The sequence below is a fragment of the Prunus avium genome, chromosome 4 (assembly GCF_965620075.1).
Source record: "Prunus avium chromosome 4, drPruAviu1.hap1.1, whole genome shotgun sequence".
NCBI lineage: Eukaryota > Viridiplantae > Streptophyta > Magnoliopsida > Rosales > Rosaceae > Prunus > Prunus avium.
The window spans coordinates 16,509,790-16,536,168 of NC_142287.1; the positions used below are offsets into that span (position 1 = coordinate 16,509,790).

The following is a 26,379-nucleotide window of genomic DNA, read 5'->3' on the forward strand; positions in this document are numbered from 1 at the left end:
TATGTGCAAGGTTTGAAATGGAAAAAAAAATAATAATGTAAACCAAACAAATTAGGATAATGTAAGAGTCGTCCATGAAATCACAGGAAACACTTGAAAATTGTATGGATATGAAATTAGTTGAAAATAGAAAAAAAATGGATTCCGATATAAGAATTTATCTAAATTAATATTTCATGAAATTTAGAAGCCTGAGGTTGAGAAAAGAATGTGAAAGATAACGTGATAAAGGGCTGCCCGCCACCTATTTTGTAGGAACCAAGACCACACAGGGCTTTTGATGTCGTGTTTACCCTCTACGTTTTTTTCCCAAGTTTGTTTTTATCCGAATGATGTCTACGATCCTGAAACTTGTGGGGCCATTTCTTTTTTTATTCTTTTCATTCTACACTACACGAGGCGAGTAGAGTAATTCTAGTAACTTTATCAGAGAAGCGGTACACAATGTGATTTATGAAAATATATAGTTTGAGAGGTTTCATTCAGGTTCTAGACCATTTCATAAGTTCGAACATTTATGTTCCTAAATGGCAAAAATGAGATATCAGCAGCATCGTGTGATTTGTAGCCGAATTAATAGGAGGCCCCCCATTAAAATGCAATGAAAAATATAAAAAGGATCATCACTGTGTAATTTATTCTTAGTTTTTTTGTTTTGCCCCATCTTTATTTTTTATGGCCGATGAGTTTCATATCCATGCCGATACAAGTTCATTATCAGAACAAGCGTACCAAATCTGTATTGACTTGGAAGGAGCTAGGAGTTTTTGCTCCACAAAATGTCCTAACTGACCGAAACGACATCGTATCATTTCATTAAATGACAGATAGAAGAATTGGTAAACTATCTGAATTAGCCCTTAAACGACAAATAAAAGAATTCGCAAACTATTGCAGTTAGCCAAGGTAGTGACCTAAAACCATAAATAATAAAACAAACAGTAGATAGTTCTTCGGCAGAATTCTTAATCTATTCTTGCTATAATATAACCAATGAAAGATAAATATGGATATTGGAAAGTACTAACTTATCAACAATTTAATTAAAAAATCTCCAAAACTTGGGAGAGAAAATACCACCAACTATTTCAAAATTGATAATGTACACTTTCTGAAGGCGTACTACATTCTCCTTCTGTATGTATATATCAGATGAGTGGAAAAACTTTTTCACTGAATTGCTCTATATACGTGAACATAATAATACCAACCGAACTCATCTTCAGAAAACAAAAGATAAAAAAATATGGCAGCAAAATTCCACAAGCCTTGCAGACGACAGGCAATCCTTGCATCTTGTTCAATGATGCAAATCCCATTTTGTGGACCGGTTCCGATCGTCTCAGAAACCCAAGTAGGATCTCCAAGAACTTATTCCCATGGTTGACAAAAAAAATTCCAGAGAATATATATAGGCTGAAGTCGTAAGTGCTCCCAGGTGAGAGCCAGTCGCCTTCACTTTTTAACCAGCTGCTTTCCTATTGTATGCAACACTACTTGATACCTGTAAAACCTTGTTTTTGGGCTAAACCTGCCTGTCGCATCCTATAAGGCCTTTCATTGACAACGCGTTTATTTTCAGGTGGTCCTGCACCAAGAATCCCTAATGAGCTTGGATCGGTTAACCGAGTACCATTGCTGATAATTCTTTGAGATGAGGCCTGAACTGGTAAATTACTATCAGTTTCTCCTCTCCTCCTTCGTTTCCATGCTTCGGATTTAGCTGTATCATGACCCTTCTGAAGTTCAAAAGATTGATAGTTGGTCACATTTTTGTACCCTCTTTGCCTCTCCGCATGACGCGAAAATGAGGTAGGGTCACTGTCTCTGCCAAAGGGACCAGATGCAGAGCCATTGATGTGGGAAGGCCCAACCTCCTCATCCTGCTGCAGTATAAGTTTCGAATAAATGTCTTGAAGTCTCTCCCCAGACAGGTTTGAAAAGGTAGAAACATAGTTCCACAAGCGCTTTGTCATCTCTGTAAATGACCACTATGTTAATAACTTAAAACACATACCATGAAAAAGAAAAAGGAATTTGTTACATATGCAGTCCTAGAGCTTGTCAAATGTAGGGTCAGATGATTATTCTGTTGAGATATTACTCAATTGAACTTAAAAACATCCAACAAAATCCAAGGCACAGAATTGAATTCCATACATATACCCATCTCCAAGCTTGTCTAAAGTGGGTGTTTAAATTTTTTTTTTTTTAAATTTACATGCGTGAGAGCAACAGTAGATAGAAAAGCAATCAGGAATGAGAAAAATAAATCATACGGGATGAAGTACATACTATCTTGTCCATGCGGTTCCTCCTCATTATCTAAAACAATTTGGTCTATCCTTCGTCCAAGAAGCTTTAAATAATTTTTAACTTTCGCAAGCACCTGAAAGACAAAATGTGTGAATTAACAGTACCAGCATCAAACGGATGATTTAACTAATAAATGTGACAAAGACAAATGAAAAAAGCAAGATTAAGACGTACTGTATCCTTTGGAAGATTGGCACTAATCGTCTGCAACCGTTCAAGACGATTCAATGTCTTAATTGCATCAGCCATCATCTCTTCGCACCATTCCATCCATTTCTCCTCCTTAAACTTCTCGTACACTTCTTCATCATCTGACATTTCACCCTCCTCTTTCACTAAAGGTTCAACTTTCTGTGGTTTCAAAGGTCTGTTCTTGTTCATTTCAACATTGAGTCTAGAAGAACCGGCTTTTCCTTTTTTGATGCCCCTGTGAGCTAAAGAAACAATGAGAGGATTCTCCCTCTCCTTAGAAGCCTTACGACCCACTTTAGCATTTGCATTCTTTCCCCCATAAACTGCAATTTCCTGTTTACAGATGTCATCTTCATCAACTCATGTAAGTAATACCAAACTAGTTTACTGAAATTATTCAAGTGCCTCAATCTCCTTCAGAATGGACTACAAGGCACTCACACAGTCATGCACAGGCAAATGAACAAATGACAATGATCAAAAGTATCAGGATGAATCAGCTTAAAAATGGCGGACTAATGTTAGACCTAGCATAAGTTTGACACATAAATTCACAACAATTTCTTAGATCAACAATCATTTCAGTCCATTCATACAGTTTACAATAAATTTCACACCAACGTCAAACCAATGCAATCCTAGAGTCCAGACAATCTTGAAAACCGAAAAAATAATAATAATCATATTTTCGCACTCAGCATAATTTCCATTTTTTTTTCTTCCTCATCTGAACCAAATTAAAACTCTTCACCCCGCGCCCCAACTTTCAGGGGTAGCATTATCATAGCCTTCATTTCAGTATTAACTAGTGTCAAGCGGGATGGACAGATGAAAAGTTTTAACCAAAACAACAGATTCTCTCAAACTAAAATGTCAAATGTGGCTCAAGATTTTTTTTTTCTTTTTCAATCCTATTCCAGAAATCCTAAGCACATGTGGCAGAGATACAGTGCTTTCCTCCACACAAAAAAGTCAGATCATATGTGATTGCATACCATTTCGAGAAGAGCGTTGGCACGATCTCTCAAATTTGGAGCGCGGGGTAAAAATGTTTCATGGTGTTGAAGTTCCACGGGAGCAATTTTCTTTATAAGACCAAGCCTTTCATCTAATCGTATCTTTTCCCAATTTCCAAATCCATGGTAATATATTCCAAGGAGCAATCTTGCATCATCAACTATCAAGAAGGAAAATATCAGCAAAAAGGAACCAAAATCACGTGCTTTGTCTTCCAGTGGAGGAGAGATGAAAAATAACATAAGCAAAGAAGTAATACATACATTGATTCCAGCCACAACCTTTTGACCAATTTGAAGGTTTGAGGTATGTCAAGACACGGAACTGGTCAATGGGATCCTCATATCGACTAATACGTTTTGCCAGGTGCTGAAGTTCATGAACACGGTTGAGCATATCAACAGCCTTGACAGGGACACCAAAAAAATCCAGCAAGGGCCCCTAAAAGTACCACAAGTTTCTAACGTTCAGCAGCCAACAAGTTGTCACTCACAACGAAAAAATAAATTTACATAAGAAACAGCATTCAAGAAACAACATGGATGAATAGACATATTCTAAGACAACCTTCTGGTCCAAACTCCCTACTTCCACTGCTTCTTTGCAGCCATCAATCAATGCATTGAAAAGCTCAACCTGTGATTCAAGTGAAGCTCCTGCAACTGCCCCTCCGACCTCCTCAACTATTAAGGCAATTTGGCTCTCATTCCCAAATTTCATAACCTAATTGCAAATGAACAGTGTTAGACAATATAGCATAAAAATTCCTAAGAAAACAAACATTCAGAACAAGCTGGTGCCAGAAGCTTTTCAAAAATTGGGATGTCTTAACTTTGACCAAACATCTTGCAAAGAATTAATTTGAAACTTCCAATATTTAGGGAAAATCCAGAGAAAAAACCATAAGAACACCATCTCTGATGGGTGATTAAATTTGAAACAAATGGTATCTTCTATTAGACCTAGTCTACAATGTAAACCCAAAACAGGAAAACTTCAGCCAGTTTCTGCGTCTGCGCCCATGACCTTGGCATCTAATCTCTTCAAATATTGAGAATATCAGCTAAAACTATGTCCAGGTTGGGTCAGTTAGGTTTTAGGAATAAATAAATAAATAAAAACAAAATAAACGAATAAAGACAAGAGAAAGGAACAATTAATACAAGAGAAGCAAAGACGCCATGCCTAATCTGTAAACTGAACAGATCTGTATTAGCAAAACAGGGGGAGAAAAGCTTTACACATATGAGTCATATGACTAATGAAAGCTGTGGTGCATCAGAAATGCTATTCTAGGAAGAAAAAGCTTTCATGCAGACATTCAGGGAGAGAGAAATTGATGGGAATCCAATTTGAATGGCTCAAATCTTGTCTTATCATGTGTGTTTTTTAAAAAGTAATGGGTGCCTTTTCCAAAATATAAATATTTGGGTGCTACAACTGTAGAAATATTATGAGCTTTCTTGAAACAAGCTAAATCAAAACTGATAAGGTATGCTCACAATATGAGGTAATGGGTGGTTTTTTAAGGAGAGAAATACAAGCATTTTAGGAGATTATAGCGAGGTGATGACTAATGAAGCTACACAGAAATCCGAAACAAATAAGAACTTACCGCACGGGAAAACCGCAATGCATCTCTCTTAGACAAATTCCCAGACGACCATCCCCTTACTTGAGCAGATGCTCCGTCAATCATTGGCGCTGAGCTAACTGAATAATCTGCTTTGCGCCTTTTCTGGACTCTTTCCTGAGGCTCAAATTCTTTCTTTTTCCTTTTATTACTTCTATCAGGCTGAGCAACTTCTGCATAGCTCTTGGTAGTCCTTTTAGTACGAGGGGCAAGAGCTTCCTAAAAGGAAATGTCAATTTAATCCTTTTAACTAAAGGAAATGCAACACAAGAATATATAGACAATAATAATAAGTATGAGAAAGAGTCCTTTACTACTATACTAAGATAGTATTTAACAGAAAAGATTCATACTTCGGCATGGGATACTGCTTCCGGCTTTATCCAACGGCTCCAAAAACTACCATCATCTTCAGCGGTACCAAAATTTGCCACCTGTACATATATGCACCAAAGAGTACGTGTATTAAAAAACACAAATGAATATAATTTCAACATGAAAGCAGTAGCAACTGTACAGCAGCCGTCCATCACCATCCTTACACCAACCGGAGCAAAAACGCAGCACCGTTGATTTTAGGGCATAAGTGGCACTTGTGTAAAAACAAAACAAAAAATAAAAAATCTACAGGAGGGGGCAAGACAACCAATGTACATCCCTAACAAACAATGGCAAAAACTTGCCTTAAAAGCACTCAACAATTCATTCCCGTCCTCTTCAGCTTCCTTCTCTTCAACTTTTTCCGCTCTTTCAAGAATCTCATCAATATCCATACTTAAGAGCCCTTTCTTGCTTTCTTCATCATTTTTCTCTTCCTTAAAAAGTTCTTCAGCCCCAAATCTTAAGATAGCAGACAGCTCATTCTGCAAATACCATATGCATTCGTTATGGTAAGAGAAAGAGAAAAAGAAATATTCTGAAGTGGCAATTTTGCAATGCTACATTAGAGTCCCCTCATGTGTGTGTATGTGTGTCCGATATGTGTGTGTGTGTGTGTGTGTGTGTGTGTGTGAGAGAGAGAGAGAGAGAGAGAGAGAGAGAGAGAGAGTAATCTACAGGTGGAAACCCAGAAATATGCTTAGAAATCTTTCCTTCTCCCATTTTTCCCCCACTCAAAAGCCCCCACTAGAATTTAGCATGATAAAACAATCAATTCAACACAAGCCCTTACTTTGTCGAATAAAGTTCCTTTTTTTGCTTCTTTCTTCTCCAACCTACCCTCTGCATTTAATTTTTGAATCACCAAATGGTCAAGCACCTATAAAAAAACATTGGAACAAAGAAAACATATTAAATCAAATAATAGGCCTCAAGTGAAATATTGAGTATACATATGCATGTATATGCAGATCCTGATGTGTCACAAACTGGACAATTGAAAAATTATAAAACAATCTCAAGATTATGCTGTGTAATCTACCATCTTTTTCTTAGCTCTTTCCAGGATATCTTCCTCGACACTTTTGCTCGTGACAAATCTATAGATGTTAACAACTTCCTGTTGCCCAATTCTGTGAGCTCTACTCATTGCCTGATTCATAATCAAAGAGCGATGTTAATTTCGTACGAAGGAGGCCAAAAGGAAAGGGGGAGGTTTGAACTCTGGTCTTGGGCATGAGGATTATTAAATAAAATGTAAAAGTAAAAATAACTGAGATATTGTCTTTAAATAAACCTGCAAGTCGTTTTGAGGATTCCAATCTGAATCGAATATTATAACTGTATCCGCTGTGGCAAGGTTGATACCAAGGCCACCTGCTCGAGTTGAAAGCAGGAAGCAAAAATCTTCACTGCCAGGTGCATTAAAATGTTCCATTGCCTGGTGGCGTAAATCAGCCTTCGTACTTCCATCAAGGCGTTGAAATTGAAACCCTCTAATTGACATATACTCCGCCAGTATGTCCAACATTCTTACCATCTGCAATAAATCATCCAAATGACTTAGTACATAGTATATCAGTATATAAAAATTCAAGCTAATAAAGAAGGATTTGCAATTCTAGTCCCCTAACTAGCATATATAATTAATACACCCTCGTATGACACAAGACTCACTACAGGGAGGAAAAAGCCAATAACCCCATGATTGAGCTGCCACATAAAAAAACTATGCATTTGGGCAACTGCCTCAGTGATTGTGTAGTCTCTAACAATTAGCACATGCAACAACACTTCAGCCATTCTGCGTGATTGGCTGCTACAGAAACAAAATACACTTAATTTTTGGACAGGCTTGGGAGTAAGATGAACAGTGTCACTCCAAAAAAATCAACGATTAATACAGTAGTGTAACCCGAAACAGAAAAAAAAAAAATCAAGACACGAGGAAATGGCTATATCAACATGTCCTGATCATATTTCAGTGGTTTCCTGTATATATATTGAAAATAAGCCTGTGAACGAAATGATGTATGAAAATGTGAACAATTTTACCCCAAGTTTTGCAATCTTTTTCTTTCATAAAAAGAGGCAATGGTAGAACAAATACAAGTATCATTAAAGGAGGCCACAAGTGTCATGTCCTCAAATAGCCAACAGACCGCTACTTTAACTGATGATTGTCCTACAAACAACATATCTAAACAGATATGGATTCTACCATTTAATTAAATGGGCTAAGCTATGCATCAAAATGAATGAACAAGGTGGAAGTCCATGCTAACAACATATCAAACTTAATAGTCCATAAGCGACTTTCCAAGGAGCACAATCAACATGACTGCATCGCAGACAAACCTGGGAAAAAATCAGAACACGGTGCTTTGTTTGATGCAATCTCATAAGAAGCTTATCAAGTATAACCAGCTTCCCACTGCTTAAAATAATCCTCTCCAGTTTACTGCCATCTTTGGTACTCGAGTCCCCTCCATAACCATGGTCAGCACTTTCAAACAGGAAGGGATGATTACAGCATTTCTTCAACTCTACCACAATATTCAACAATGAAACCTGAAAAGGCAAAAATAATATTAAAAAATAGAATGAAAAAGTTATTACTTTCAATAATGATCAGACAGAAAACGGGATAGTGAAGGAAGAACAGGCATTCTTCAACTGATTTCATTCCCAATAGAATCAACACATTCACACCTTCTCTTCTTTCCCACTAGTAAAGAGCAACATTAGGGCCTGTATGGTATTCTTTTTTTTTTTTTAATACCCAGAAATCCATTAATCCGCATTGCAGACACAGCTTTGAAACTGGAGCCCCCCGCTGAGCCATACAATCTTTGGGAGGCAGGAAACAGCAAATAGCTAGGTAGGTACCTTTGGGGGTTTCGAATCTCAGACCACATGGCAACAAACCATGGGCCTGATAATTCCAACTAACCACTTGCTGGTGCCTGTTTAGTATTCTATTTGAGTCCAAAAAATCTGTTTGGTCGAACCAGTTTTGAAAACCCAAACTCAAAAATACCCAAATACTTGAAAACAGAACAAATCTGTTATTTAAGAATTTGTTTCAATTAAGTGGCAAAAGAATTCAACCAATTTAGAAACAGTTTTCAAGTTGCATATCAAACAAGTTTTTGAATCTTAAAAATGGATTTTAGTACTCCTTGTTTTTAAGAAAAATCAAGGTTTTTGAGTTCCCTACTTGAATAGGATACCAAACGTCCCCTTAACTATTACATGGAAATCAGTATAGACAGTATTGTCAACTTTATCGAACAATTGTACATAGTGATAGTTTGAACTTGAATAGGGTACCAGGCGCCCCCTTTACTATTACATGGAAATCAGTATATAGGGCATTGTTGACTTTATCAAAGAATTTTACATAGTGATAGTTTGAAGACATCAGTCTTTAACCAGACTCTGTCATTTCTGACACTTACCAGGTTTTCCCTCAAGGATATACACCCCGACAGAGTAGGGAGTATAATCTATCTGTAAAAGGTACTGTACAAATTTCTATCAACATCAAGTGTTATCAAAGACAGTCCATCAATTACTTAGTTTGTAAGTCAGAGTTGAAGGCTGACACTCAAATGTTGTGTGTCCAGAAACATGTGCAAAAGAAATTGAAACAATTAAATTTTGAAAATATCCTATCATTGGAGTGGAGTCGAGCACAAGTTTTCTCCAAGCAGACAGATTGAAGCAAAAGATTTACGATATTAGTGAAAAGTCAGTCTATCCAATTCCTTATATTTAATAGTTAGAGTGTGGGAAATTGGGAATACTAACAAGTTACATAAAAATGTGTATTTTGTGAGAACATTAGGCAGTATGAATGAAAAAAAAAAATGTGCCAGAGAGTTACCAAATAATGTTTACTTAGTATATCAGGCCTTTCCTAATTTCCCTTTGACCCCGATGGTGTTTCGAATATAAACAGCCCCTAATCACTATGAGACACTATTTCCAATTTTCAACAGAGACACAACAGTTCTTTCTTCTCATTCAAATATTACAGTTTTTTTTTAAGATTGGGATAAAACACAAACACAGAAAGAAATAACTCCGACGTGTTGATCCAGTCAAAATTTGTGTTTTCAGACTGAAAGACTAATTGCAAACCTTACAGTAGCAAATAATTATACAAAAGGCAGAGGACAGAAGAAATAACCTGATTTCCACGAACTCCTTTGTTCAAATTATGGAAGTTGCGTTCCAAAATCCACTTATAGTACCTAAAGTAAATTATCCAGAACCAAAGAGCAAATGTCAAATCACTGAAAGGATCTAAACTAAGGGCCATTTCATTACAAGTTGAACCACGTACTGTTTCTGAAGGGGAGACATTTCAACCCTAAGAATTCGTTCAATTTTTGGAGGCAAAGACTTCTCCACATCCTTAATAACTCTTCGGAGAATGTGAGGCCTCAATTCCATATGAAGATTAGCAAGCTACACGTAAATGCAAAGCAAACATTTATTTCAAGGCTTAGGCGTAACAATAATTAAAAATAAAGGAAATTCGCTTGACTGTACCTCAATCTCATTGAATGAACTGAGATTCTTGTAGCTCTGAACAAAATCATCTTTATTCTTGAACTTATCAGAGTCAAGGAAGTGCAGCAGAGCCCTGGATAAAATTTGAAAATTGAAAAACCAAAGAAGAAAAGAAACAGAAAAATCAAAAAACATATAAGAAAACTTATGTGTGATCTAGTGTATCAGTGCCAGTCAATCAAATCTTACAGAGAAGAAAGAACCTATATAAAATAAAATGAAATGAAAGACCAATTCGATGAAGAAAAAGGCAACCGCCGGTGTTTAATTGAACCCAAACAATTACTCACTAGTCGAACATCTCTAGTTTTAATATTTTTGGTACAACTTAAGCTTCCAGGAAAAACATAATTGAAACATTGATTTACAGTAATGCTAGACCAAATTTGACTCCCAAAGATGTGGCGCAGCCCAAATCATCACTATAACTTAATAAAATTGCCAGCATGTGTTTTTCTAAAAAGAAAAATTTTAAAAAAAACCATGTAAGTTGATTAATCCAAAGTCCCAAACCTAATCACCACCGTGTTCCACCACAACCAGTCCCACCGCCACTGCACCTTTACTAGCAACTCAGCCTACACCAATTCAACCTTCATAGATTCTTTCAAGCAGCAAAATATTTGCAAACAAAAATTTCTCCCAGCCATTCACTTCCCATTTGATTTTGGTAAACAATAAAATCTTCTAAATCTTTTCTTTATATAAAATTTGATCACTAGAAACATATCCCTAGGGCATTATTTATAGTTTTACATATGAAAAAATGAACAATTCTGATTCACCACCAAATCATAATTTTTTTCAAACTTGTCAGATCTAAAAGCTTTTCTGTTCTTCTTGTAAGGTATACTCCATTAGAATTGATAGCCCAGAAATCTGCCATACACAACTTTTTTTAGAGGAGAAATCTGCCATACACAATTCAGCCTCTTAGATTGTCTGGGATGATGGGAAGCTATAGGTGGTTGGGGTGGGGAGATCTCATTGTTGAGGGGATATGGTGGTGATCAGTTTTGGATTTCATTCGGTTAATTAAAGTCAGCATTTATGCTTTAATTATTTTTACAAAAATTCATTGCTGGTAATTGATACATGTTGGACAATGCTTGGCTCCTGATATATCAGGAGCCATTCATCCTCAACAATGATGTGGCCTCTTTAAAAAATGACACATGTTTCTTTTTTTTTTCTTTTTTTTTTATTTGTTTCACTGACTCTCCCTCTCTCTCTTCTCACCCACTCTCCTCTAATCCCCCAACTCTCTCTTCTCTCATCTCCCCGACTGATACATCCCAAGACTGTAAAAACCACTAGAATTCTTATTCACCCTTTATAGCACAAGGGTAGAAATTCATGCAGAATTCGACTAGTCCTCCTGATAGCACCAAGCACAAAGTTTGAAAATTGAATTAGAGGGCAAACCCAGAAGATGGAAATGGTGTGTTTAACGAAGGAAACAAAGGGAAAGCACAGCTTCAACACTATAAATGAATAGAATTTTCAAGTCCTCAAACAAATCAATACCAAAGCAACAAGCTCCAACCACTTCAAACCAAAATATGAAAATTCATATGGCAGACAGCTTGAGACGAAATAAAGAAACCCAATTGCCAGCAACTCATACAAGAATAAGTTGAATAAGAACAAAGAAATTAGGAGATATTCATACTTCGGACAAATTGAAATCTTGAAACTTAAAAAGAATAATGCAAAAAAAAGAGATAAGCTTCTAAGAATTTCAAGAGAGAGACAGGAAGATGAGAGAAGAGAGAGTTGGGGGAGGAGAGGAGAGTGGGTGAGAAGAGAGAGAGGGAGAGTCAGTGACACAAATAAAAATAAAAATAAAAAAAGAAACATGTGTCATTTTTTAAAGAGGCCACATCATTGTTGAGGATGAATGGCTCCTGATATATCAGGAGCCAAGCATTGTCCGGCAATTAATTGATGAAGTGTCATTTGCCACATCGGTTGGGACTCAAATGTGGTGCACAAATTTGGTGTCTCTAGCATTATTGTTAATTTTATAAAGGAAACATTATCTACATCCCTCTATCCTCTCCCTTCCCCTCCATTTCCTCCTCATCCAAAGCCTCCACCCCACTAGTCTCGAAGTTCTCTCCCCAAATCCCAGAAACCGTCTTCTCCCAACCCCTTCCTCTATTTCTATTTTCCTCTCTTCCTTTGGCACCGAACCCAAGGGATGGTCGCATATGGGACCACAGAGAGAGAGAGAGTGAGAGAGAGAAGTAGGGGGTGCCGCTGCATGCTTGGTTTCCTTCAGTGTTTTTAACCTTTTTTTAGTTATTATCTTTATAAGTTTTTACAAAAAAAAAAAATTTGAATCATAAATAAGTTTTTTAGTTATCATCTTAAATAAGTTTCTTGGAAAAAATAAGTCCAATGGGTAGATTCAGTAGTTTGTTGGGTTCAACTAGACCCCTATATTGATTTTTCCAAAATGATTTAATGCAGTGCAAGAGGAAAGCGCTAACACAGAGAGATGAATGCAATCCCCACCACCCACCCCTCCACAACACACAAACACACACTCAAAGGAGTACAGAGTCGCTTTGGGATCCAACCATTAAGCAAACACACACACAAACACACGTACAAAGAAATGCACTTTATTGGAAATATAAAACATGCAGAATAACGAACATTCATGGTTAGATGAGCCACACTATATTCAGATACCCTAGCAAACCTTTGCCATAAGGACATATCGATACATGATCAAATATAACAATTATAAACAAATATGGCACATGCGGAATATCATGACAAGAAACAAACCATTACCATAACTCTTCCACACTGTTCTGCAATGGAGTACCAGTTATAAGCAACTTGTTCTTGGTGCTAAATTCCTGCCAAACCAGGATGGCATCATTTAGCGTAACACAAGATTAAACTTGATAGATCTATACAAAAGGTGTGATAGAATTGATTGGCATAATTACATACCAAGAGGGTTGTGTACAACTGTGCCTCACTGTTTTTTAACCTATGAGCTTCATCAACCATTAGATAATTCCACCTTATCTTGGAAAGAACAGCCTTATCCTTTAAAACCACCTCATATGTAGTCAATAGTGCATTGAATTTTATAGGCCGGCCAACTATTTTACTGTTGTTAAATTCATACTGCTGACAAACCTACAATCAAAAGAAATTGACAAACAAATAAAATAGTTTATAAAGAACAAAATTGCATGGGCACCTTGTATAGTACATCAAAACTACTTTATACAGTACAATGAAGATAAGGACAGTATCAAGTCAATACGGGGAAAAAAAGAGCCCGCAGAGTGACTTTTCAATGATCAAACTGCAAGGGCAATGAAGATCCCAGAAGACACGCATTAACCACAAGAAAATACAAAGCTGCAATCCCTTTCACCATGGTGATCACCCTGGAATACCAAAATTCAATAAATTTATACAAAATACCTTTAAAAGCAAGCTTTCTTTAAACATTAAACATGTTATACCAAACAAGGCACTGACCAAGCCATTTCCTAATCTACCAGTAAGTGAACACTTCAACTAAAAATGTCTGGGTTTAGAATGATGCACATATATCAAGATGTGCCTGACATCTGGTCTTTTTCAAGCAACCAGGCTGTTGTGTCCATATGAGAAATTATCATTCTTCGTCCATGTCCACATTAGTGTCTTAGGGTTTCACCAAACACGGTTGTCTTAAATACCATTTAAGTATATAATTTAATTAATTCACACCAAAATATACAGAATGATAATGTACATAAATTTAAATTACCAAAAAGAAGATTACAACTTAAGGATAAAGTCCTGAAAGATTCTTCCTGGACATGGCCCCTCACTCAAGGGAGAAATTCCATTTTGTGCTAGCTCTCTTATGTCAAGTGCATCAAAACCGGGTAGATTGTCCCAGTGTAGAGAACATTGAAAAGAAAAGAGTGACAAAGGAATTGAGGGAAAGAGAGGGTGGGGAAAATGGTCATGTGTGCATAGTTATAAATTTTAATTATATTCCCTGCCTAGTGAAAAAATTGGAGAGCAAACTGAAACCCAACAAAAACAAAACACTCTAGAAAGATCTCATGTAATGCAGATGCTTCAGAATTTATACATGATAATATAGACTGAAAACCCCAATAGTAAAAGTGTACCACACTATTCTTAGACATTAACCTATAAAGCATGATAGATTATATGGTTTTTTTCACAGGCAAATTATCACAGAAATAGATTGATACATAACTAATACAGATAAATGACAAAGTAGTCTTCCATCTGAAAGAGATTGAACACAACTTGAACAGAAAACAGCAAAACAAGTCTACGACTTTGAGCTTGTACACCCAAAACAACCACCTACTCGACAAGCAAAACAAAAATACAGCCAAACAGAACCCAGCATGCTAAGAGATAGACGCCTCTCAAACCAAGTTTAAAAGGAAGAACAAACAGTCATTGTGTTCGGAGAACACTGATGCACCTCCACAACACGTAAGACTTTAATCCACCTCGGAAGGCACAAAATTAACCTCTTGACAAATAAAAGGCACAAGAGGATGGAATGGAACAACCCAACTCAGTCGAGAATCCTGACAAAGCTTACACCACTGGAAAATGAAGGAAAAGGTGATCAATATTCTCTGCTACCCACTTTCAGATAATGCGCTAGTCTGCGGAAAGGCAAACACAAGGCCTGTTTCATTGGGCTCACATGTATTCACCCTCCTGTGAGCAAACAATCCAAGCAAAAACTTGTACCCTAGGATTAGGAGGTATTTGGCCTATCATATCATCAATATGATGGATTGAAACTGAAGAGTTCTCAAACAAAAACAAAGAAACCAAAGAAGAAAGAAAAAAAGGAGAGGAGAGCTGCTCAAAATCAAGATCTCAAAAGTCTCAAAGGGAATTTTACTTCTACACTGAAGACAAAGGAGAGGTGAACCAACATACTTGTTATGGAACTATCGTGATACTGACTGCAAGAAATTAAATTTCAAATATAATAATATACGATGACTATACCTGGCTTGGTTTAGGAAGTATCTTTACTTATGAATGAACAGTGAATGCAAGTAAAACCATATATCCAACTATTCATATATGAACCTCTTAGACCTGTACATGAAAGCTCGGCTTACCTCTCTGCTTGCACGGGTACCAACATACACAATAACATTCATATCAGGGAGCCATTTCCTAAATTCTTTGGCCCAGTTTGACAACGTGGATAATGGTACAACAACAAGAAATGGCCCGTGGATCTGTTGAGCATTCTGCAATAATTAAAGAGGAAAATGTTAGTGTCTCATGTATATTGCAATCTCATGTTTGTTTGGATTTACATTCAATAATATAACAATCTACAAGCCAGTCAGCAAAGAATTTATATCTCATCTTCACCTGTAAAAAACCAAGCATTGAAACTGATTGAACAGTTTTACCGAGACCCATTTCATCAGCTAAAATGACATTGGTATCATTTCTCCAACTGCCACATGCAAGAACCAGTTATTAGGAAATTTGAAAGGAGGGCATATTAAGGTATCTATTTTCCAAAAATAAAGGTGAGTAGAAGTCATAGTCAAGCCATGCCTATTGACAAGAAAATTCAAACCCTCAAGCTGATAATCACGTAGCTTTCCTCCCTTCAACCATTCGGGCTGTTCGTCAAGCTTCCTTAGACTTCCTAAATATTATTTACCAAAAAAAAAAAAAATATTGTATTATCCATAAACACTGTATGTCAGGAATAGCAAATAAAACAAGATGAGTCAAAGAAAGTAAAAGAGATGAAAATTGGAAGAGCAGAAACTCCCTTACGTATTTTTGCACCAATTATACCTTAATACTCCTACCAAATCTATGTATTCAAAATAAACAAATAAATAAATTTTAAAAAAACAAACAATTTATTTAATAGCCTTTAATTTTCATTAGTACTAACACGAAAAAGGAAAATGACAGGACATTGGTTGGTGGGTCGGTTACCTTCCCCTTCCGCCTTTCCCTTTCTACCTTTGCACACATCTCATGCCCTGTGCATTCCACTAACTCCTAAAAACAAACTTCAATGTCTTGAAACTCATTACAACTAAGACATTCTCTTCCTACATTTTCCGATAGAATGCTTGTGAGAGTTAAGAGAGGAAAGGCAATTTTTGGGATGATTTTTCAGGGAAAAATAAGTGTACTAGCTGGATTTAGGTAATCTTTGGTAATTTTGGGTTTTTGGGAAAGGATACCGTCTGATGAATTTGCAGCAGAGAAGCGTCTGAAGTTTATGCATCATCCCAAAACCAGAGACAAAAAATTATTTAAGATGTAGGCGTCTGATATAAGAAGAAGGCACCTCTCGGATTTTGGGTTGGTTTTGTTAGATTTTTTTCAATTCTTAATCTTTAGCTGACACCTATGATTCTCTGACACTCTGCTTCGTTTCATCCTATAAATGGCTACTTCTTCTTTTCCATGATCCAGCCCATAAATAATAAAAATCAAGTCCTCTCCTTGCCAGCTCCAGAGTTTTCTTGTTAAGTTTTGCATTATAAGTTAAGAGGGTAAATCTGGGAAGAATGAGTGTTTTAACTGAAGTTTTGTTTTTAAGACTTCGTGAAATTCACATGGCATGAACACTAAATGGAAGTTCAGAGTCTAGGAATACTAACAATATCGGTACTTCTATCAGGGAACAGAATTGAGAGATGAGGATATGATGAGTGCACTTGATCTTGGTTTTCTCTGGATTAGATAAACTCTTTCTTCACGTACGTAGGAGCGTACAAAAGTGCACACAAAGAACCATACTTAATTTTATTGGAAACATTGACTTTGCTTTTAAAAAGTTAGGAAGGTACAATGAGAACAAGCAACACTGGACAAGAAGTCCACTATCACAATAGAACGAAGAGAAACTCTCTCAACAGCATATAATACCTTGCCTTTAGTTGACAAAAAGGTGGAGGAGGATTTCAGGGTAAGAAAATGAATTGTGATTTGTGAATTGATATCGACTTTGAGAAGCACGAACAATGCAAACCAGAAAACGATAAGCAAATTCCAGACCCAAAGCACCAACCTTTGCTTTTCTTGCGCTGGAGATCCACCATTTTCCCTTGTACAGCCATCGCAGCTTCACGAGCCTGCTCATAATGAAGGACCACAAGCCGGATTACACTCGGAACAAAACTCTAATCGTGTGTAAGTGTGTGTTGATCATAAACAATTCACCCCAAGAAGAATTGACATATCATCATATTTAAGGAAAACAAGAATAAAGAAGAGAACACCAAAAAGCCCCAAGCGACTCTTTAGGAGGAAAAAAACACCCAATGAAGTGGCCAAAAGGAAGAGCCTTTTCGAATAATATTTTCCTAATTCCTCAAGCACCTATCTCATCATAAGCCATAAAAATAAATTACTAACTCTTTTTTTCCCAGAAAACCAAAGAAGCTTGCATATGAAAAAATTGGATCTATCATGTAAGATTTCCCATATGCCAACCAAAGAAAGCTTACTTGGTGTTTAACTTTCATATACCACAACACATGTTACTCCAAATTCCCCACTACTGTATGGCTTCACCATAAGCCCTTTTATTAGTTTCTTTAATAAGTATTTTGGCATATTGTTTATGACCTATAAAGCTTACTTGGTGTTTAACTTTCATATACCACAACACATGTTACTCCAAATTCCCCACTACTGTATGGCTTCACCATAAGCCCTTTTATTAGTTTCTTTAATAAGTATTTTGGCATATTGTTTATGACCTATACAGTTTTTATTCTTTCCTGTTAACAGGAGCCTAGCATAAATTTAACAAGCTCAAATGCCAATTGATGAAACATTTGCAATCACTAGAATTTTAAGGTAAAACATTATAACAACTCATTCCACAACATCCCTAGTTATGGCAGCAGAGATTCTTTTTTTTCCCCCTCCTTAATACTTAAATATTTTAGGCCTATTTCCTTTGTATCTTACATAGAGTAATTTTAGAAAGCCACCATATCCATGTACAGTAATCCCAACTTTCCATTAATATTTTTAACAGTTATTTGTATAATGCTTTCATACCATTCATCATAATTATCAACAAATCACATTGGGTAATCATTCCAAACATTCAATGCCAAGCATGCGTGCTCACATCATCATATTGGGTTATCATTCATAACCAAACATTCAATGTTAAGCACACATTCTCACACTTAATGTGCAATGCATGCTGCTATCTATCTCAAACATGTAAACCATGATTCAGAAGTAAATCGATGTGTCAAACCTAGCACATATATAGAGAGACATGTCAAGCATGTAACATAAAGATGTGCACACAATAGGACTATGCAGATAAGTAATATAAACATAACTGTCAATGTTCGGGCGACCTTTAAATGCATGAACATTTTACAACATGAAGACAATTAAGACACCACACTACCTTGAACTCATCAATAGCATCTTGTGCAAATGCGATATCCACGTCCTTCTCCCTATAATCACATACCACTAAAACATATAAGCATTCATTACTGCAATTAAAACGAAAGAAACACCACAACACCAAAGAGTCAAACACCATATCAGATAAAGATCTAGAAATCTGCGAGGGTTAAGAAAAGCTAATTTAGAATGAATAGTGCAACATCTAACATCCTACACATATATGAAATAGATAGGCAAGGAAAAAGAGCAAATAAAGCAGTACTAAACAGAAAATGATTAACTTTAAGTCAGGCTTAACATACCATGTTGCTTCAGCATAAGACAATCCTTGCCACTTGACTAGATATTCGGGTCCCACATCACCTGAGCTATCTTGCCTGATCCGGTCTGCAATTATTCTCTCCACCTGAGAACCAGTTATATAAACAACTGTAAGTAAAAACAGACAAATGTTGTTTTGGGAAAGTGAAACAAAAATGGTGAAAAAGCAGGAAAGCAAACCTGACTATTTTGCTTGATGAGATCTAAGTCCATTTCTTTGCTCACATCATGGACCTCAATCTAGCAGGCATATACATAACCCCAGAAAAAGAAAAGTGATAAATGAGCTACTTCACATGAATAAAAAAAACAATAACAATAGTTACTAAAGCTTCTATCATTATGGGAGGACAACAAAAGTGAAATAGCAATTATACATGGGAAAGAAACAGAACAAGTTTATAAAAGATCAAGAAGTATCTACTTTTAAACAACAGTATACATGAGCTTTCAATAAGAAAAGGAACAGTATACATGAAAAGACATTGAAGAAATAAATTTATCTCCAGTGTCTCACTCCTTATCCATTTCTCATATTCATGTTTTGAGCACCATCTCCTAATAATAACATAGAAAACACCACATGGTAGGCCTGGCTTAAGCCATGCTTCTTTTTCATACCAAAAATACTTCCATCAATAAAAATAATTTTTCAAACAAAAAAAAGGAAAATTACAATACAGGGGACAAGTTGTCCACTAGTCAGAGTAAACTGCTCAACTACAACTGCAAAACTAAAACACCCTAATATTGCATGAATGAAAACGCGGAACTCCAATCACAAAATAAAGCCTGAAAGGCACTATCCTAAATGCTAAAGAAACGGACACCCAACGCCTAAAAGCGAACTTATCCCACAAAAGATCCACTTCATCAACCTGTGCTCCCTCAAATGTCCTTCTATTCCTCTCCATGCATGCCACCCCAAAAGAATTTCTATTAGTGAATGTTAACCCGTGCGTCTATAATTGGTATAAAAATTGAAGGGAGCATTGACATATCACTGGATTCCAACAGTTTCAGTAACATGTGGTTTACGAGCATATTCAGACCTACATTTTCAGTAACATGTTCTTTTCAAGAGTATTTGGCCCTACTTTAAAACAGAGACAAGAAAGAAAAAATTTCTATCAATCATGTTATTTGTTCTTGATATGTTACCATCTTTATTATTAAACCGTACTTCCAATCTACATTACTGATATTACTCACACTATCATATTCCTCAAGAAAATGTTCCCATTAATTTCCTTCGCTAAACAATCATCATCCATTTATGCACTTTAAAATTTATTGATCAATCTAATTAATTCTTTCTATTTATTATAATTTAATGATCAAATCAAATAATGCACCACGATTTGAAAGGCAATATTTATATAATTCACCTAGATGGACATAAAAAAAAAATTATTTAAGCTAACAAAATCTCAATAGGTAAAATGGTCTATATTTATACCAGCAACCCTAAAAAAAGAATAATAACCAATCGGTAAGCTTCTTGTCCTCTAAAAAACAAATATGAGTAAGGAAAAAAATTAATTTTGATTAGTTTGGGTTGGTTTTGTTGGTGTGGGCCGATTTTGCAAACCTTCCTTCCACATATTCCACATAACCGTACCTCATATCACATCTTGTTACTATGAGAAAGCATACATTAGATCTTAAAGCAACAGAAGTCGTATAAATCCAATGGCCTAACTTAGATTCAAGTTATTTTATTAAATAACATATTAATATATCTATCTTTCTTCTTTATATACAATTACTACTAAAAGAAACTCTAAAATAAAAATTAAAAAAAAGGAACAAAAAGAATACCTCCTCCCGTGAGATTGTCTTTCTGTACTTGGCATCCTCCATCACCTTTTTAGTGTAATTTAAAACCTTCTTGAAACCGCTGAGCTGCAAAGTCACAAAGGCAAAAGCATATTGAGCATCTTGAACAACAGATCAAAGTAAGATAAAACTCAAAGGTAAAGTTACAGCACCAGTTAAATTTGACAAAGATATATTTAATAGATTGTCCAATCCAGAGCATATGCATAACCAAGAAGAAAAATTACAAAGCATACATTTTGTAGCTCGGAAATTGATTTCCACTGACAGTGCAAATGGGACTGGCCTTTCCATTTTATCAAGAATTCCATACAATTCCAATCTGGCTCAGAATCGAACAAGTGACTTAACAAGACAGGCTCTGTTGATCTATTATTCCTCAGAGCATCTTCAGCCATGCCTTTTGGCTGATGCCAGAGCACCTTTTCAATATAGTCACCATCCTCTTCTTCATTCTCCTCCTAAAATAGCAGAGTACAAAATTAAAAAGAGAAATTAAGCATATGAAATAACATAACAAAATTCTTAACACATTATCGATGAGGGGTAACCTGAAATTTAGCAGTCTGACAATTGGAAGTAAAGAAATAAACAGACACTCACAATATGGAACATCAAATACAACGAGTTTCCTGACAGCATTACATTTTCTTTCCCCATTTGAAGCATTTCATTATGAAAACAACTGTCGCAGTTAAGAAAAACGACTCGCACACGCACTTTACTCAAGCCCTTACATATTAGAACTATCACAATTTATTACATGGAGATCAAAGGATTTTCAAATTCTTAGAAGAAGGGATGATCAAACAAAAGCTTAAACACCAGTAAAGGGAAAATCCAGCTTAAACTTTTCAGCAAACTAAAAGCCTTTTTTCCTGACATGAAATGAAAACTTTAACCTAAAAGAGAAAGATGAGTCGCAAGAAGTCAGCAGCCTTGACTTAGCATGACAAGAATTGCATTGCATTCAAGTTTTACACTTCTATCTGGTCAATATGAATTATACCTATACTGTACTTTAGAAAACATAATCAAAGCAGCAGTTCATCTTATGGCCAAAACAAATTCTACAATCATTTGCATTTAGATCACATTATCTTTTGCACTAGAGCTTTCAGCGGTACCTATGTCTAATAATAAAATATATCATAACATGACAAATCATTGTTATACAAACATGTATTACTTCACTTGGGGCACATCTAGGGTAAATTATCCATATGGTGCATAATTCCAACTTGAAAATCAAACATGTGAACTAAGAACGTGATCTCAAATAGATTCCATCGAAATGCATCAATGTAACATCAGAAAGGTAGACGGTACCTTTTGGGACTTCTTTTTCTTCCCTTCATCGACGTCATCACTTCCTTCACTTTCAACATATGAAACCTTCCGAACAGATCTAGTAGAAGTCCGTACCTCACCATTTCGTCCAGTGACATTTTTTCGGCCATTACTTTTGCGGAGATGTACACCTTTTCTTTTTGTGCTTTTAAAGTCCTCATCACTTTCACTTTCAGATTCCTCCGCTGAGGACTCTTCATCATCAAAGGAAGACTTCCCTCTTCTTTGGCGACTTGATGCATGATATGATTTGCGTTCTCTTGTAGATTTAACACTAAGCCCACCTTTACCACGATGCCTACTCTTAGGTTTTTTTCCATAATAAGAATTATCTTCATCTGACACATCAAGCTCATCATCACTGTCATTATCTTCCTCAGAATTTTCACCACTCCAATCTTTATCCTGGTGTCATCAAAGAACAACTTCATTAGTGTACAACAGAAAGCACCGGTTCATATGCCCACTACCACTATTATATCAACAGAATATGCACCTCCCCCAACCCACCCTCCCCCACCCCTCAAAAAAAAAAAAAAGAGAGAGAGTGAGAAAGAGAACCAAGATAGGAAATCACTACACATTATCGAACACAAAAGACACACAGAGATGGAGAAAGCGAAAAGTTTACATGAAAGTAATTCAACAAATAGTACCATTGATCTCTTTTTTTTATTCTTTTTTTCTATTTTGATAACTTCTCTTTTGAAATAGTTTTAGTCGCAATTGCAAAGATATAGCTTTCAGGGTTAACCACGCACGCTTATAGGTGCACCATCGATGGTGCATGCAGAATGGTTGGGATATAACTATCCCATATCAGTTAAAAGTAAAAACGACAAAGTTAAAAATTGGGAAAAGAAAATAGAACAATTCAAAGTTGGCTGTGACATAGTGGAACAGTCAGAACCCTTTGTGTGCTCTCTTCTGAAAACTTCAAGCCAATGAAATAATACTTCCAATGTAATTTTACTTAGGCAACTATGACTATAACCTTTTGCGCTGCACGACCACTCGCAACACCATAATCAGGTTCAAAATCTGCATCATCAGGATCATCTTCTGCAAGCAAGAAGACAATATAAATTGAGATCTACGTTCCCACAACGAAGAGAGGTCAAGAACTACTTATCAAAGTAAAATGATGAGAGGTCAAGAACAAATCATCAAAGTATATCTCTACGCAAAATGATGAGAGGTATATTAAATATGAAGGATCTGAATCCCATGCCCAACTGCCGTAGTATTCTAATAAAATAAAAATATTTGCAAAGCAAATACCATCTTCATCTTCATCTTCATAATCAGCATCAGCAGCATCAATATTTTCGTTGTCATCATCACCATCATCATAATCTTCATTATCATTTAAAACTCTAGAAGTCCTATGTGCATGGTTGCTGACTGCAGCAGGTTTTGATTGTGGCTTAGAATTCGACCCAACCGAATGATGAAACCCCCTATAGTGCATAGAGTCACTCTGTTCTTCCCCATCCTGCTCATAATATTCATCAGACAACATCTCATCTGCAGGGATGTCAGAATGTCCCCGTTGTCCCTTGCTTACTTTTGGCCTGTCATTATCTTCAAAATCTATTCTATCTTCCCTGACATCCGAAGAATTATCTTCAGATCCAACGGCATTTCTGTAGTCAGAACCACTTTTAGTTTCCTGCCCAGAGTCGGACCCACCCTGTGAGCACATAGGTTGACAGTCCTTCCAAAAGGTCGAACCCCATTTTCCAGCCACCGCCGTTCTCCTCCCAGAAGACGGCAAATTAGAAGCTCTTGTACCAATACCCTCATCATTTTCTGCCTCATTCTGCAACCTACTAGCATCATCTTGTTCACCTTCACTTTGATACTGCACATGCATGTTCATATCAAATTCCTTTTCACAAGAAATCACATCTACATCCTCATTCCCTGTGGAACTGTGAATTCTTTCAACACTTTGTCCCTGGTTCTTTTCTTCCAGGACACTTCGTGAAACTGTTTCATTAGAATAATTCCTGAAAAAGGCCATCCCTTCACATGGAACTTCTATGGAATTGTTAAAACAATGTCTGCACCTGTAAATTTAGAAAAAAAAAATTATCAACTACTGCTTCTGCTGCCACCTACAACTTATATAGAATATATGAGTAAAGGCTGGTCAAGTTATAGGTGGAACAAATTGTTACCACCAGTGCTCACTTCAAAACAAATAAATTACAGTGAAGTGTTGGCAAAAATAAATTAACATTCTAAATGCGACTCCAAGCATGCAAATTGAAAACGGGGAGGACATTTATTCAGAGAACAAGAAAAGAAAATATTAGAAATCCCCACCAACCGAAGGCAACTAAAGAAAACCTAAGAAATGAACATCACAAACAGTTATTCACAAGAAAATAATAACTGTATTGGACTCAGACCCAACTTAACATCAGAATGGCCTCGTGGAATTAAGCTTACTGGTAAAATGATTAGTTCCCAACTCAAAATTCCGTTTTCCTTCTTTCCCACATATTCTCAGCAAACAGCGCTAGTCTTCCAGTTGAAATCCAAATACAGTTTAAACTTTAAAAACGTCCAGAACCAGTAGAAACTTCTGACTCAATGCATAGACATCGAAAACTAAAGCAAAGCCGAGCATATCAATATCAAACTTAGGTAGTAAACAATTAAGTACCTAAACCACTACAAATGAAGCCAGAAGTAACAGAAAATTCGCCAAAATCCAATCCAATAAAACAAAATTGATCAATGTCACAATACCAGTCATGTAATCACGCGAAACAGAGCAATCAATAGATCAAAGAGCGAATTTGAAAACTTGAACAGAATCAACCGCCAAAGCCCCTTCAAACATCCAAAACAAACCCTAAAACAGAAAGCAAACCTAAATCCATGCCCGGAAACCCTAATTTCAAAACAAATTTACATCGAAAGGAGCAAATCCAAACAGAGAAGCTGATGACTGAGAGAGCTTACACAGAGAGGGGGAGAGAGAGAGAGAGACTCACCTCTGTAAGAGCCCCTACTAAACAAGGTCAATACAGGTAGGGAGAGAAATAGAGGGTGCGCGCAGGTTAATAATCGTGCGCACCTTTTCCCACGTGGCCTCACCGGAAAATGACCGCCGGGCCAAGGAAACCGGTTTATCGTTTCGGTTTTCCGGGTCGGGTTAAGGGTCGTACGCGGTGGTGGGGATATGCGGCGATGGCGGCGGCTAAGATGCGCCGGGAGATGACGTATCCGATTCTAGAAGACGGCGTCGTTTCGGGTTATCGTCGACGGCGACGCCGGTTGTGGTGGTGGTGAGTTTTTTTTAGAGAGAGAAAGTTTATGAGAGAGAGATATTATCAAATTGGGGTAAAAAAAATGAAAAATTAGAAGGATATGCGAATTTTGTTTTTCGTTGGAGAAACGTGTTTATAGAGAGCCTTTCTCTCTCTAAACCATGTGTTGTTTTTTCATCTTAAACCTGGCCGATTTGTAGGTTTCATTGTGTTAATGACGGACCAATGGAGTTAGCCCACGTGGCACACACTGCGCAGGGGATTCTTTTTGTTTTTTGTGGGCGAAGAATTGGACGGCGTGGGTTATATTTGAGTTTACAGAAGTTCGCAGCTCTTTCTTGTCTCTTAAAACTCTTTCTTAGCTTTCCATTCATTCTCAAATCCTACAATTTTTCTTAGATTTTTGACAAATTTGAAATTGATTCAGGATCTGTTATTCAAAGACTCATGCATTTTAATAAGAGAAGAGTGACGATTGACTAATAACTCCTTAACTAATTTGGATTCATATATATATTTTCAGAAGTTGAGGGCTAAAGTGTGAAAATTTCTTAAAAGCTAATGTCTAAATTTTGGCATTTCTATTTGATTTTCAAGTTTTGTTTGGTCGTATAGGACAAAATGAATGGAATGTATTGAAGTGATTATAATTACAAAGAGACATATTACACTGCCACCAACCAAAAAGTTTAGAGGTGTTTAGGTTTGTTTGGTATTTTTGATTTGAGTTCAATTTTATAAACTCAAAAATAGACTTTAAGTGGGGTGTATTCAATTCTAATATTTAAAGACTTTTAATGAGTTTAAAAGTCTAGAGGTATTCAGACCAATAGTCTAGAGGTATTCAACTATTACTTTTAAATAGTCATTAAAAGTTTAGTAGTATTTAATTGTGATTTTAAAAAGTCTTTAAAAGTTTTGTGGTATCCAAAAAATTAATGACTTTTGAAAACTTTGTTAAATGAATGACTTTCCAATATTTTTAAGCCTAATTCTTAACACCAAAAG

The 26,379-nt window shown here is 36.3% G+C and overlaps 1 protein-coding gene across 5 annotated transcripts; it reads right to left on the bottom strand.

Moving 5' to 3' along the window:
* Nucleotides 1-1,018: 1,018 nt before the first annotated feature.
* On the bottom strand, nucleotides 1,019-25,490 carry CHR5 (chromatin remodeling 5). 5 transcript variants are annotated; one of them, XM_021964076.2, is made up of 31 exons: nucleotides 25,179-25,490; nucleotides 23,369-24,159; nucleotides 23,082-23,149; nucleotides 22,067-22,492; nucleotides 20,974-21,198; nucleotides 20,720-20,803; nucleotides 19,079-19,138; nucleotides 18,880-18,983; nucleotides 18,573-18,624; nucleotides 17,205-17,268; nucleotides 15,722-15,815; nucleotides 15,530-15,617; nucleotides 15,268-15,402; nucleotides 13,088-13,279; nucleotides 12,923-12,990; nucleotides 10,097-10,190; nucleotides 9,888-10,012; nucleotides 9,732-9,795; nucleotides 7,895-8,107; nucleotides 6,834-7,076; nucleotides 6,579-6,689; nucleotides 6,330-6,416; nucleotides 5,842-6,021; nucleotides 5,512-5,592; nucleotides 5,141-5,377; nucleotides 4,093-4,248; nucleotides 3,789-3,966; nucleotides 3,504-3,685; nucleotides 2,491-2,841; nucleotides 2,296-2,389; nucleotides 1,019-1,978 (listed from the first exon to the last, which is right to left on the bottom strand). In XM_021964076.2, the coding sequence occupies exons 2-31, from the start codon at nucleotides 24,111-24,113 to the stop codon at nucleotides 1,494-1,496; spliced, it is 5,286 nt and encodes a 1,761-aa protein (XP_021819768.1). In that variant the 5' UTR covers nucleotides 24,114-24,159; nucleotides 25,179-25,490; the 3' UTR covers nucleotides 1,019-1,493. The 5 variants fall into 5 exon arrangements, with proteins under 5 accessions (XP_021819768.1, XP_088108019.1, XP_088108018.1 ...); XM_088251893.1 differs by having other exon boundaries at nucleotides 23,082-23,143; nucleotides 25,096-25,490; XM_088251892.1 differs by having other exon boundaries at nucleotides 23,082-23,146; nucleotides 25,096-25,490.
* Between the last annotated feature and the right edge of the window lie 889 nt (nucleotides 25,491-26,379).

What these genes read in the sequence shown, in the direction of transcription:
- CHR5 (XM_021964076.2), bottom strand. Translation starts at nt 24,113, where the DNA reads ATGGCCTTTTTCAGGAATTATTCTAATGAAACAGTTTCACGAAGTGTC. An exon ending in AGACAATCTCACGGGAGGAG is followed by an intron (nt 19,139 to 20,719) that starts GTATTCTTTTTG and finishes TATGCCTGCTAG; the next exon opens with ATTGAGGTCCATGATGTGAG. An exon ending in TAGGGAGTTTGGACCAGAAG is followed by an intron (nt 3,967 to 4,092) that starts GTTGTCTTAGAA and finishes TGGTACTTTTAG; the next exon opens with GGGCCCTTGCTGGATTTTTT.